Genomic DNA, 15,802 nt, shown 5'->3' on the forward strand with positions numbered 1-15,802 from the left:
TAGACATAATGAAAGAAAGCAAAATAGATAAACAAAATAAGAACATAAAATTAGAAAATTAGATAATGAAAGAAAGCAAATTAGATAAACAAAACAAAGTATTTGAGTAGTGTTTTTCGATTTCTAACTTTTCTTTTCTTGTGTGAATTTAGAAAATTATACATATGAGTATTGTAAAGGTTGTCAAAAATATTTTTTTGACACTACACGAAAAATAAAATATGAAATCAGATTGTAAAATTTGGTTTCGTAGCCTCCCTAACCTAAGCAATTAAGCCCGAAGAGGTGTTTTAACACCTAATAACCTAAAGTCAACTGACTTGGGAGCTATTGGCCCAACACTTTGAATTTTCTTTATTAACATCAATTTGAATATCAAAATCATCTCTAGTACCATGACTCTCTATATAAGCATCATTAGATTTTATTTTTCTTCATCACTTTCATCTTCTTAAACATTTTTTCTTCGGTTGCATTATCAGTAACATCAAGCAAATCAAAGTTTGATAAACCATCATGATTTTCTACCTTAATTATCCAATCATCACAAGATAAGAGATTATCTAAAACTACATCAAAATCATCAACTTGGTTTTTGACTTGGTTTGCATTCAATTTCAAATTACCCATTTCAAATACTAAGTCATTAATTTTTTTCCTAGTGCAAATGATTTTTTATTTTATTTTGTATGAAACTAAATAATAAATTCAAATTTATAACTTATAAGATTCTTATCAAATATTTAAACATTAAAAACAATATTGTAAAAAAACACATTATCTTAAATGCAGTCTAGTTACGCTTGCATTCAAATAAAGTGCAAGTCAAGCTTAGAACTCGGATTACAAACCTTTAAAATTCTAGACATTCACCCTTATAAAAATTCAACCACTAAGTTCGAGTTTTATATCCCTTACTATCTTGATAACCCTTTGTTTAAGTTGTAAATTAATTTTGCACATTTTAATTGTAACAGACACCATCTTTTTTAAGCATTGATATAATTCAATTTTAATATTGACACTAATCTTAAAATTAAAAAGTTGTAGCTATTAACAAAATTTTAAAATAAAAAAGTTGTTAGAATTTTATAATTATTAAAAAATTAAGTTTCACTATTAAAAAAATAATGGTTTTAATAGAAAAAATTTAAAGAGTATAGAAGTTACCTCACGTGCGGGATGATGGGGTAAATAAAAAAATTTTCTTTTAGTCAGTTTACTTTCATATGCATTAGTTAATTATGGTTACTATCTCATATTAATTTTTTTTATATCAACACTAAATAAAAATTTTATTTTTTAATATAAAATAAAAATTTTAAATAATTTTTATTATTTATAAAAAGAAATGCAATATTTAATTATTATTGTTTTCAATTATATATAATGTTTCTAACTGGTCTATGACAGCAATTAAACATCATGACTGGTGACCATGAAAATAAAAAATATACCATTTTACCAGAAACTTGTTTATACTGTGTTAATTCGTTATTTTTTATGTTAATTTCCTAATTTGTCCAAAGTACCACCACATCCTTCTCCAACACTACTATATATACCCCCCTAGCTTCCTGCTTGGTGTCTAAGAAAGCTCTTTTCATCCATCCTTCAGTTCTTGAACTTTTGCTTGCAAAATGGAGCTGAATTTGGTAACAAAAGACACAAGCTGGTGGGTATTCACTCTTCCAGCATTTCTAGGTTCCAAAGGTCTTTTGGATGGCTTTATTTTGTTCTCTCTATCCATGGCCTTCGTGTCTCTTGCTTTTTTTACATGGGCTTTTGCTGTGGGTGGTGTTGCATGGAAAAATGGGAGAAACCAAAAAGGTCACCGCTCCATCCCCGGACCTCGAGGCTTACCAATCTTTGGTAGCCTTTTCACTTTGAGCCGTGGCTTGGCTCACCGCACTCTTGCTTCCATGGCTTGGAAACGAGCCAACACCCAGCTCATGGCATTCAGCCTCGGCTCCACTCCTGTTGTTGTGGCTTCTGACCCTCATATTGCCCGAGAAATCTTGACCTCTCCCTACTTTGCTGACCGCCCTATTAAACAGTCGGCTAAAAGTCTCATGTTTAGCCGAGCCATAGGCTTTGCGCCTAGTGGCACTTACTGGAGGCTTCTGAGGAGAATAGCTTCCACTCACTTGTTTTCTCCACGGCGCATTTTAGCCCATGAATCTCTTCGCCAGCTAGAATGTACGACCATGCTGCGTAACATTACGAACGAACAAAGACTCAACGGTTTTGTCACTCTAAGAAAACACCTGCAGTTTGCCTCGTTGAACAACATCATGGGAAGTGTTTTTGGAAAGACATACGACATGTCGCAAGATAGGCAAGAGCTTGAGGAGCTTAGAGACATGGTCAGTGAAGGTTTTGAGCTGTTAGGTGCTTTCAACTGGTGTGACTATTTGACATGGCTCAACTACTTTTACGACCCATTTCGTATACAAAAGCGTTGCTCGAAACTCGTTCCTCGAGTTAGGAAGCTCGTCAAGGACATAATCGCAGAGCATAGACACGGTGAGCCAGGAGAAGTTGGTGATGATGGTGATTTTGTTGATGTTCTTCTGTCTTTGGAAGGTGAAGAGAAACTTCAAGATGATGATATGGTTGCTGTCTTATGGGTGCGTGTCCTTTACTATGCATCAAGAGCCATTACTAACCGATATTTTTTAAAAGTTTTCTGACTCACGGAGTTTGGTCTTGCAGGAAATGATATTTAGAGGGACAGATACAACTGCTCTGTTAACAGAGTGGGTCATGGCCGAGTTGGTCTTGCACACTGAGGTTCAAGAAAAGCTCCGTAGGGAACTTGACATGGCTGTGAAAGACAGGAGCTTGTCTGAGGTGACCGACTCCGAAATGTCAAAACTACCTTATTTGCAGGCCGTCGTGAAAGAGACTCTCAGGGTCCACCCACCGGGCCCACTGTTATCCTGGGCCAGGCTGTGCAGCTCGGACGTCCAGCTCAGCAATGGAATGGTCATCCCCGCCGACACCACTGCCATGGTCAACATGTGGGCCATCACACATGACCCGCATGTCTGGGAAGACCCACTGGAGTTCAAGCCAGAGAGGTTCATAGAAGCTGATGTGGATGTCAGAGGTGGTGATCTGAGGCTTGCACCGTTCGGGGCTGGGCGTAGGGTGTGTCCTGGCAAGAACTTAGGGCTCGTCACCGTGACCCTTTGGGTGGCCAAGTTAGTGCACCATTTCAAGTGGGTTCACGATGGTGAGCACCCAGTGGATCTCAGTGAGGTCTTGAAACTGTCTTGTGAGATGAAGTATCCTCTTCATGCTGTGGCTTTGCAGTTGAACAACTAGGTATCTAGGGCATTTCCCGTGTAGGGTTTGCGGACTTATTATAATTAGTTGTATACTGACTATTCTCCTCTACTATATGTTATGATTATATCTATCATTATCTCGGCTATGTTTGCTGTTCGGTATTTTGTTATTTTCTTTTTAAATGGCGCCTATTTTGTGATATTTTACTAGGAGTCTGAAGTTGTCGCCGTAATCAATGAAATTGGAAGACTGATATTTGTAGTGTCTGTGCTCTATTTTTCTACATTCAAATTTTTATATTTTCTTACCTTTTTTTAGTTTTATTTAAGAAAAAAACAATTGAATTGTTTTAAAGTGTTAATGGAGAAATGAATTTTTTAAAATAATAAAATTTATTTTAATATATTTTTAAATATACTATACTTTCAAAAGTAATTTTTATCGAATTAAATAGACATTATGACAATTCCAAAAATACACAAACTATTTGAATATTTATAGTCCCGAAATGTAACGTGCTAAATTGAAACGTCAAGGCATATTAAATAGTTAAAGGTTGTTTGGTTTCGGATGAAAAGTCAAGGCAATCCAAAAGACGCTACCTTTTATATATATATATATATAAATTTTTTATTTTCAAATTAATATTTTTAAATTATTTTGATACGATGTTAAAAATGATTTTAAAAAATAAAAAAATATTAGTTTAATATAATAAATAAAAATTATTTTAAAAATCAATCCAACTTAGACTGATTTAAATATGTTGAACAGAACTTGCTAGATACCTGTATTTTGAATCTGTTCAGCTTTCTGTTTTTGGCATTATAATTCATTATTTGAATAGTGAACAAATCATTATTTTTGAGATCTTAAGTAATACACAATTCATAATTTAATTTCTTTTTTCTGTTTTCTATGCCTACGTTTAAGCTATTAATTATTTCCTTTTGTCCTAAGAATAATTATTTTTAAGCTTTTATACAAATATGTTTATTTATTTCTTCTCTTCTCCTTTTACTATAGAGTGTTATTATATAGTCCATCATTATATTCATGAACGCTGGAGTTTTTTTCCCCAAGTGCTATAGTAAAAAACTTATTCATGTCTAAATCTTTAACATTTGCTATGTGTATATTTAAAAAATAAATCTTTAGAGTAAGGATTTATAAGAATTATAACATTAATGTAATTATTATGAAATTTAATATTCTTGATGTATTTAGTCATATGATAGATATCTTTATCCTAAGATTGGCATCAAAATGGCAATTAGGCTTTTTAAAAAAATGACATTAAGATCATAAAATCAAGGCCCTGTTTGTTTGAGAACAACTTTGCTTCTTCTTTAAGTAATTGTATGGCCTGAGAAATTTCACCAAAAAAATTATAATGACAATTGTTTAAAAGGATAAAGAATTGCAATTCATACATGCAATATTTTATTTAACCAAGTGATTCTTGCAATTTCTTCCCGATGTCAATTTGTTTTAAATGTTGTACGTTCTTTCAACCTAGCCTGTTGACTTTTCTTGTGAAATGTGGATGGAATTATACCAGCAAACCGTTAAAAAATTATCATTGATAAAATATGGATTCTAAAATTATAAAAAATAGTAAAAAAACTCAGTCATCTATGTATAGATGGTGAGTGTTTTATTGGAATAATGTTATTAAAAGAAAATTAATTAATTTTCATAATAAGTTATAAACAAATTGCTTTTTATTATTTTTTATGATATAATGGTGTATTGTGAATTCATCTTTGATTTTGAGGACAACATCAAGACTGGGTTAGCTAGCATGTTGGGTTTTTGGTAAGAGATGGGGGTTTCTAAGATGCTAGTTATCTGTTGTAGATTCATGTATGATTTTGGGGGCGACTTCAGTACTGGGTTAGTTGACACCTTGGCTTGGCTTGGGTTGCTCGGTTGTTTGTTGTAAGTGGATGTTTGATGAGCTATCATCCTCCGGATTTGTTTAGTGTGGAGGAGTTAATAATTAGATACAGGTCTTACTTATAATGTACCGAGTTACATGATTGTTCTTGAAAAAATGCTGATATGGTGTAATTGGATGAGATTTTGCATGAGATGATAGTGGTTTCTTTTATATTTCTTTTTGTTTTGGGCAAGTATAAATACTTTGTTATTATGCTAGATTGTTTATTTTAAGTATTTCTTTTAGATTTTGTTGGATTCAAGGGACTACATATGGATTTTGTGTCTGAGATTAATTAAGACAATCATGCTTCATTTTCTTTTTTTTATATGCTAGTTTATAGAATATTTAATAATTCATTCTTTCTCTTGAAGAGTCCGGTAGAATTTATATAGTTTCGTTGGGAACGATTGTTTTGTTTCTTGGGGTATTTTCCAGGGGTCTAGTCTTGTTTCATTCTCTTTGGTTTTAGATTTTAAGGTATTGAAATCCCTATGTTTTGGTTGGGTTCTCAAAGATTGGTGGTGTTATTTTTTATGTTTATTTGTTTTGTAGTTTGGCGTTAGGGTGTGCTTAGACTCTGATGGTTATTGCAGTTGTTGGTTAGTCAAGGGTTTTTATACTAACTAGGTCGGTTCACCGTACATTTTCATTTTGTGTTGCATTGCTTGGTTTCTGTTTGGCTCATTTGATTTTTTGAAAAACTTGGAGGTTAGTTTTTGTGATTAAAATGCATGATTTTTATTATGAGATTAGACAATTATTTTGGATTTTCTAACACCTGCATTAATATGCTTTTTTTTCTTTGTTGCTTGTCTTATCTATCAGGGTTTTGATTGCTTTATTATTTTTTCAAGGATGTTTCAATTGCCAATATTTATGAATTTGAAAGTCAACCAAGTTCACATGATGTGGATCTGACACATTTGTCAGATCTAAAATCCTTGAACTTAGTGGACTATCAAGTCCAAAGCGCATAGACTTGGCAAAAAAGCTAAGGCCACATTAACGTGAGTTGAAATGTTTGTAAAATCTAAGCAATGGAGGCCTGATATATTTGTTAGACCCAAGACACTAGCCAAATCTAAAGCGTTCAGGCTTGGTTTCGAGGTTTATTAATCATATTTTAAGCAGTTGATCAATTGTTTCTTATTTTAAATACAATGGTCATTAACAAGATTTCATGTCGTGCACTTCTATCGGCGAAGAAAACAATCATGTCTAACTCCTTAAATTTGAAGGTTTTATCACTCTCTTTTACCATGTTATTTTATTACTTAATCAGTTGTGCATTTTTATTGATGAAGAAAACACTCATATCTAACTCCTTAAATTTGGAGGTGTTATCACTCTCTTTTACCATATTTTATTACTTAATGAATGCAACTCAACTTCTCCTTTACCATGTTTTATTACTTAATCAATGCAGCTCAACATCTTAATTTCTTATTGCCTTTAATATGTGTTCCACTTACTTTTCTAAATATAACTTAAACATATCATGTTATTATATTTAGTCCTTTATTTATTTATTTGAATTTTGCATCACAAGAAAAAAAATATTATCTAGTCTTGCTCATAATTAGTTGTTTTTTGTGTAAAATCTAACAACAAGAAAAAAAATATAAGATCGTTGACTTTCTAAGCTTTGATGTTGTACGTGCCCGAATGCGTTGATCATTACTCATATCAACATGCATCATTTTTATTTAGTACTTCATCATAGTCTTAAAAGATATTTAGAGTTTAATTTTATTTTGTTGGAAATGATTTTATTTTGTCATTCATATTATATTTGAAATGTAGATCCATTGCAAACTTACATGTGGGTCAATATCATTCTTGTTAACATGCATTATATTTGCAATGTTTTTTTTTATAAAAAAAGTAACATGGTTTTGACATACTTGTCATGTCCAAAGAACATGAGTGTGGCATGATGGGCATACCCAAAGTGCCTGGGCTTTGTGCCGGCCAAGTTCATAGAACGTGAATGTGGCAATTAATCAAATTCAAAGTAACGTAAATCTGACATGTTTATCAAACTCAAGTAAATATAAATTAAGACATTGCAATCATGCTTAGAAAACACTTTTTTTTTTTTTGAATTGTCTTGTAATTGAAAACAGTACACATTTCTAGAAATAGCATGTGACAATACATAGACAACCTATATAGTATAAGCATATAAAATAAGAGCAATTTTGTAATTTATCCAAGATAAAAACATCAGTTCTTTCAAAATTAGAAGGAGATGTTTGGTAAAATAGTAGCGGTTATTTTTTGCTAAAAAATATATTAAAATTATTTTTTAAAAAAATAAAATTATTTTTGACATCAGTACATCAAAATGATCTGAAAGTATTTAAAAAATTAATTTAAAACAAAAAAATAAAAAATTATTTTTAAAAAATACTTTTAAAATATAAAAATAAATAAGATTTAAGTTTAATTGTTCTTAGTTGTGTTATTCATTACTTTGTCATCTCATAAATATACTTATCAAGAGTTTTTTAAAAATTAATTTTTTTATATATTTTCAAATTATTTTAATATATTTTTAAATAAAGTATTCCAACTCCTATAAATAAATAAAAAAAGCATGGAAATCCATTTCGAAATAACAGTCAACGGATTTCATTAATTAATAATATAACACGACTCCCATTAAAAAAAAAAAAAACAAATCCTTTACATTCAAGTACTCGAGGGGAGCTTGTTAAGACAATCGTACTTAATTCATTCGAAAAGTGATTGTTGCGTGTAAAATACTTTTTAGATTTTTCTTCATTGATTGGTGCAAATATTCTTAGTCAACGTGTAGAGTTAATTGTACGGCTACATGTGAAAGTGTCGTCTCATGCTCCATGTATTTTTTTTTTTTAATTTTTTCAAGAATCTTTCGTTACATCATAGATAAACCTAAACACCTTACTTTATAATATGATTAATTTGGTCAGCAACTACGCTCAGCAGATTAAAAGTAGGTCGGCTGTGAAAGGGGGAATCATCTATAGATAGCCTAATTTACTCTTCCTTGAGATTCTTTGGTTTTTCATTTTAACAGTATTTAAAAAAATAATTTTTTTACTTTAAATTAATATTATTTTTGATAATTTTAGATCATTTTAACTAACTATACTAAAAATAATTCTTAAAAATTAAAAATATATTATTTCAATACATTTTAAAACAAATAATACTTAAAAAAACACTTATCTCGACACTCTGCTGCTTAATATTCTGTAATGGATGTGAGACAAGGCATTTAAGACGCAACTGGGATGGTTGAAGAACCAGGTCAAACCACATACCATCCAGCTAGTTAGTGGAGACGAGCAGCTCGTTGAAATCGAACCAGATTGTTGGCTTGCTTGCTCGCTCGCCGAGTAAAAAGATCTTTCGCAGGACGTACACTGTACACATGTCTGTCAGAACGTAGAAGAATCAAAGATTCGTCAACAACGCCGTATGATCTCATCAGTACACTCCACATGAAATTATCACTGTTTCTGCTGGCGTTATCTGTGCTGAGAACAACCTAGGTTTAAGGCCTAGGAAGCATGCAAATGCACGGTAGCTGCTAGTATACGACGTCGGTGTACGTCAGGGTTAAGAGGGTGACAGAGACCATCTGAGCTCAGGGACCAAGAAGGAACAAAAGTACGCAACCACGTGAACATAGCAATTATTTGCTGTGTGGTCATGAATGATATCTGCGGTATCTCTCTCTCATGCATGCTTTCGTGTTGAGATCAAACAAAAATTTTGCATGCAAATACCTGTCGGATTTTGCACAGGTTCAGATGGAGAGGAGGAGTAATTGTCGCCCTTCGTAATGAGAGCGACATTTACACACGTTGTGATTTTGAATCCTGATAATTGTATTCCAGCTAGACAGTTAGTTAGATACAGTTATATAATTGATCACTTATTCTATATAAAACTGTAATTTTACGTTTTATAAATAAATATATATATTTTCATCTGATTTATTATTAATCTTAAAACTTTATTAGTAAATACTCATGCATTTTAGTAAATATTACAATATTTTTAGTTTGACTTGATTTTTACATATAAAAATAGTTAAATTAAAATTATAAAAATATAATTTAGTTTGATTTTTACATATAAAAATAGTCAAATTAGAATTATAAAAATATAAAAAATCAGACTGAAATTAGTTCCGACCGACTAGTTTTGGTTTGATTCATTTATTTTTTAATATTCAGTTTGTTTTGGTTATATTATATTTGAAACCAAAAACTATATTGTTTTTTTTTAATTTTTTAATAGGTTTGGTTTCGGTTCAGTTTGGTTTTTCATTTCGGTTCAGTTTAGTTTTAACTAAATCTGGATGGTTGAGGGCTTATGAAACCAAAACTTAACCAAACTAAATATTTTTTAAATATTCTAATCATTTTTTTATGATTTGGTTTTTGTATTTTGTTTTTAATTTAATCACTTTTTATTTTATCTCTGGTCCAAATGATAAACTAGCTTTACACTAATAAATTAAAATGAGATGGATGAGAAATTATTTTAAGCTACAGGAAAAAATATGGAATAAATAGGTTGCAAGAAAGTACAATTATCTAACTATATTTTGCTTGTATGATTGTTTTTGTATTTAAAGCAACCACAACCAAATAATTGTTTAGTAAAATTAAAAATGCAATTTATTTCTAATGGTGCCTAGTGTTTAAAATGTAGCTAAAATCAAAGCAGCGTTGGCTGCTTTTCTTTTTTTACTCTATATTGTTTATTTTTTAAAGTGACTAGTGCTAGTGAATTAAGTACTATTTACATGAATAATATTTTTATTTTTGAAAAACCAATGCAATGAATTATAAAATTCACTTATACTGTTGACGTTTACATGAACAATAATTTTTTATAAAAAAAACTAGTTTAGAGTGAATTAAATTTATTCGCACTGTTATATAAATAATTTTTTTTAAAAAAAAAATAGTATAGAGTAAATTAAATTTACTCGAATTGTAATCTCAATTTTATTTTTGATAATATTTTATTCAATTTCATTGCACGCTTGAAAAATCATGAAAACTATAGTTCTTGTTGGATAAATTTTATATGTTATGGAATTATAGATAATTTAATAAAACAATTAAAAACATTTTATATGAAGTATTATTTATTTCATGATGTAATATGAGTAGTTAAATCTACAATATTTAAATTTAAAACCATATATATATATAACCTCAATTTCAAAAGCATTTTTAACCAAATACATCAAACTATTATTTTTTCAACCCCGAGTTTAACCAAACATGTATAAATATATCAAATCAACCTTAGCCAAAAATATTTTTCATAAAATAATTGTTTTCAAACTAAAACCATAAAACCAAACACACATTAAAACAATGGTAAATTCTAGTTGTTACATGTTGGTCAAGCTCAAATCAATTAATTGCACTTATAAGAGGTATAACTCAAATAATTTAACTCTGAATTTGCATCCAGCAATCATTAATTCTAGATATTATATATAACATTTAAAATATATTATTATTAAGGTTTGCTAGATGTTATATATACCATCTAAAAAATCAAGTGTTTGCTACAAAGGATGTGTGGCAAATGTTTAAGATGATAAGTTTAAAGATGTTGATTGGAGAAGAATGTTTATAAAAATATCGTTTATTTGGAGGAGGTCTTGGCTTAAGAGATTAGAATAAACTTATTAATTGTTAATGTTTAAGTTACTTGTTTTGGAATGATATATTAAGTTTGTTTTTAAAATATTATATTTTTGCGTTTAATTATGTATTTGGTATGTAAGTGTAATTTAACTTATCATGTGTTAATTTACTTGTTTAGACTTTTTACATTAAATTTATATTAGAAATATTGTAGTTTTATGCTTAAATCTTGTGCTTATTATATAAGTTTGATATTTAAGTTTCAGTTAATTTATATATGTGGTATTTTTTGGGTCCCATATATAACCAATTCAGATTTATTGAATTCCTTTCTTTTTTGCTACATTGCAATTATTTTTCTACATTGCCTTTTTTTTTTTTTAATAACAGTGGGTATCTTTGCTGGTTTACATGCATATTAATTAATGTTCTATGATCCTAAAATTAACGATGATATAAAAAATAAAATTAGAATTTGATCAATTGAGTTACATTCTTTATTTTTATTTAAAGATGTATAAAAATGAACAACTTATTGAAGACATGATTAGGATTGATGCATCATTTGTTTTTGTATTTGGAATTGTATTTAAGCATGTTTGATTTGAAAAGTATTAACTTATTTTTTATAGTGTTTTTAATGATTTTAATGTGTTGATATAAAAAAAAATATAAAAATTATTTTAAGATATTTTCAAATAAAATATATTTTTAAAAACTTTTTGATAATACCAAATACTTAATCGATTAAACTTTTGCAGATGATACTTTTAATTGCTTTCAAACCTAACAATGGATTTCTAAATTCAAATTGTTTATGAAATTAAAAAGGTTAATATCCTCCAAATATTTTATAATGAAATAAAAACTAAATAAAAATATGAAAATTTCCTAGAAAGTAAAATAAAAAAATAATCTAAATATCAATTTCCAACAAATCAAATCTGAAAAACAAATCATATTAAAAAATAACTTGAGTCCACCTTGTTAAAGAATAATATAAATCATGTCCTGAGACTTCACATAAGAATTTAAATTATTGGGTTGAAATAATTCTTTCACATAATATCAGAACCTTTATGACCAGACGGTCACGAGTTCGAATCTCACCCATAATTATTAAACCTGACCCGGGTATTGACCAGGTCAAGGAACCAGATCTCGGGTTTTACGGGTCAACCTGGATCAACTCGGGAAAATTTAAAAAAATATATTTAAAGTTTTAATATTTCATAAAAAATTATTAAAATAAAGAAGAAATTTTTTTAATGGTATTTAACTAGAAAATATATGCTTCTAATTATGTTTTATAATAAAACAATTTCCTCATAATAGTAAATTTGAGAAGAATAAAAGAAAAGGAAGTGAACATGATTTTTTTAAATATATTTAAGAGCAAGAGAAAAAGACATGAAATGAAATAAAATCAGTTAAAATTTAAAGGTCAGTAGAGTAATAGTTCAAGATTTATATTTAATAAAAAATCTCAAAAATAAATAAAATATACTTATTAATTAATTTTTATAAAATAAAATTTATCTCCGCTTGATAAAAACTCTAAGTGCGAAATAAAGTTCTAAAAATATTTTACTATGTTTATTTAAAAAAATTAAGTTAAAAAGTATAATATTTTCAATTAACCCATTTTCAACAAAAAGGGTTGAAAATATTTGACACTGAGAAGAGAGCGTAAAGTATTTTCTGAATCACTCTTAACATAAAACAAAAATAATATCTATTGCTCTGTTTGCACCCTTCCTCGTTGCTGCCTCTCCTTTCTTACGCCTTGGGCTTAAATTCTAATCAGTGAAGAGAGATCAACAAGTTTTCAATCTCTAGGTAAATCTTTCTTCTCTCTTCCCCATGTTCTTTCTTTTTATTTTTTGTTGTTTGAGATTTTTTCCCTTTTTGATTCATGCTAGATCTACGCTCCCAAACCCTGAGATTTTTTCCCTTTTTTGATTTATGCTAGATCTGCGCTCCAAAACCCTCTTTTTCTTCTCGAAGACACGGATTTGAAGCTTATGTCATCGCTCACAACCAAATCACTATTAATTTTTCAACCTCCACGTGTTCAAACAGAGATAAAATCCTAAATCTATCATGGAGAGTCACCTGGTTCTTGCTCAGGTTTGCCCAGACCGCCCGAGTTATGGGTTGATCTGCCGGATAGACCGAGTTTTAATGGGTTTTTATATCGGCCGATCTTTGATAAATCTGAACTGGTCTGGCCATCAGATCAACCAAATCCCGGGATGACTCGTCGGCCAGGTCAATCAAATCCGGGGTGACCTGTCGGGCCGGACCGAATTTAATAATTATAATCTTATTATTTCTATTTATTTAATAAAAAATTAATATAATATAATATAAATTTATATAAATTTCAAGACCAAATAACTTTTACTGTTATTTTACTTGAAATGATATGTTAGATAATAATATAAATTATATTTTAAAATTTTATTTAATAGTTTAATATATTAGATAGTTTAATATATTAGATTGAAATTATTTTTTTATATATTTTAGTTATTTTACTAAATATATGATCGAATTATAAGATAAAAATAAATATATTAAAAAATTAAATAAAATAATAAAATTTAAATTTTAAAAAATCTAATATTTAAAAAAATATATTTATTATGAAACTAAGTTCCATAAATTTTAAAAAGAAACTAAAAAACAGAAAGGAGGCTAATATATTGATTGGCCATCGCGACTAGTATGTTATTATTTTAACAAGAATATTGAGGACACTTGTTAATTCGTTGATCACCACATGTCAATTGACTTTGACGACGATGGGCAATATATGAATTTACTATACATATACCAAGTAATAGATTCAATTATTGTTTAGAAAAATTAGATTTTTTTTATAAAAAAAAATATATAAAGGGGAGAGTTACACATTTTAAAAGATATTTTAAAAAATATATTTTACATTTTAAAAGATATTTTTAGAAGAGATTTAGATTTGACAATTATGCTAGATCCAAGAATCTTAGGTTAGCCCGCCTAACCCAAGGATATTATTATTAATAATTTTATTTTTAAAATCAGATCAACCAAATCCCGGGATGACTCGTCGGGCCGGGCCGGGTTTAATAATTATGATCTCATCATCTCTATTTATTTAATAAAAATTCAGTATAATGTAATATGAACTTATATAAATTTCAAGATCAAATGATTTTTATTTAAGGTGATATATTATTTGAGATGGTATGTTAAATAATAATATAAATTATATTTTTTATTTAATAGTTTAATATATTAGGTTGAAATTGTTTTTTCATATATTTTAATTATTTTGTTAAATATATGATCTAATTATGAGATAAAAATAAATATATTAAAAAATTAAATAAAATAACAAAATTTAAATTTTAAAAAATCAAATATTTAAAAAATTATCTTTATTATAAAACTAAATTCCATAAATTTTAAAAAGAAACTCAAAAACAGAAAGGAGGCTAATATATTGATTGACCATCGCGACTAGTATGTTATTATTTTAACAAGTATATTATTATTTTAACAAGAATATTGAGGACACTTGTTAATTCGTTGATCACCACATGTCAATTGACTTTGACGACGATGGGCAATATATGAATTTACTATACATACACTATACATACACCAAGTAACCAAACATTGTAGATTCAATTATTGTTTAGAAAAATTAGATTTTTTTTATAAAAAAAATATATATAAAAAGGGGGAGTTACACATTTTAAAAGATATTTTAAAAAATATATTTTACATTTTAAAAAATATTTTTAGAAGAGATTTAGATTTGACAATTATGCTAGATCCAAGCTTTGAGTTAAGCCGCCTAACCCAAGAATATTATTATTAATAATTTTATTTTTAAAATTAAATTTATGATTTTTTTAATAGTATTAATTTTATTTTTAAATTTATTAATAATTATATTCATAATAACAACAATAATAATATTAATGATAATATTAAACTTACTTGACCTAAATTATGATAGTTTTTAAACCCTTCAAATTAAATTTATAGTTTGCATTAATAGTAATAATATTTTATAAAATTTAATAATAATAATAATTAATTTTACCCTTCAAATCAAATCTATATTTTTTAATAGTAATAATATTTTTTCAAATTAATTAATAATTATATTAATAAAAATAAAAATAATACTATTTATAATATTAATAATAATATTAAATATGCTTGATCCAAGTTCTTATATTTTTTATTTTACTCTTCAAATCAAATCTATAGTTTTTCTTCAATGGTACTAGTATTTTTTTTTCAAAATTTAGTAATAATAATAATAATAAATTTTAATTTTTCCATTCAAATCAAATCTATGGTTTTGTTTTTGAAATTTAATAATAATAATTTTTAATTTTACCCTCCAAATTAAATTTACGGTTTTTCTTCAATAATAATAATATTATTTTAAAAAATAAAACTAATAAAATTAATAATAATAAGATTCACATTCATTTGGTATGACATCCCTTTCAAGACCCATGCAACCTGGGTTCACTGTCTTTGTTAGACCCTATATCTTGGGATTTGGCCGTTCCACACCCAAATTTTTTACCAGATCCAAATTTCTTGGTATGTCATCACTTTCCACCCAATTAACATGGGTTGATACCCCTGTCAAACCCAAGTTTATGGGGTCCGACTCCCCTAATAATAATAATAAACTTATCTAATTCAAGTTCATATCAAGTTCATATAGTTTTTAATCCCTTCAAATTAATTTTATGTTTTTTTTAATAATAATAATAATAATTGTCACACTCGGACATTGCAGTAACTAATTAAAAATAAATCTATGAAAAAAGAACAGATATTGATATCTTGTTCTTTGAGGAAACAGTCTAGTTTAAGA

The 15,802-nt window shown here is 28.1% G+C and overlaps 1 protein-coding gene across 1 annotated transcript; it reads left to right on the plus strand.

Annotated features, from left to right (window-relative positions):
• Window positions 1-1,606: 1,606 nt before the first annotated feature.
• LOC105126433 (cytochrome P450 78A7-like) lies at window positions 1,607-3,541 on the plus strand. Its single transcript, XM_011027302.1, has 2 exons — window positions 1,607-2,630; window positions 2,716-3,541. Exons 1-2 carry the CDS (start codon window positions 1,641-1,643, stop codon window positions 3,328-3,330), a joined length of 1,605 nt encoding a protein of 534 aa, XP_011025604.1. The 5' UTR covers window positions 1,607-1,640; the 3' UTR covers window positions 3,331-3,541.
• The last annotated feature ends 12,261 nt before the right edge of the window (window positions 3,542-15,802 follow it).

Source organism: Populus euphratica, unplaced genomic scaffold (assembly GCF_000495115.2).
Source record: "Populus euphratica unplaced genomic scaffold, PopEup_1.0 scaffold78.1, whole genome shotgun sequence".
NCBI lineage: Eukaryota > Viridiplantae > Streptophyta > Magnoliopsida > Malpighiales > Salicaceae > Populus > Populus euphratica.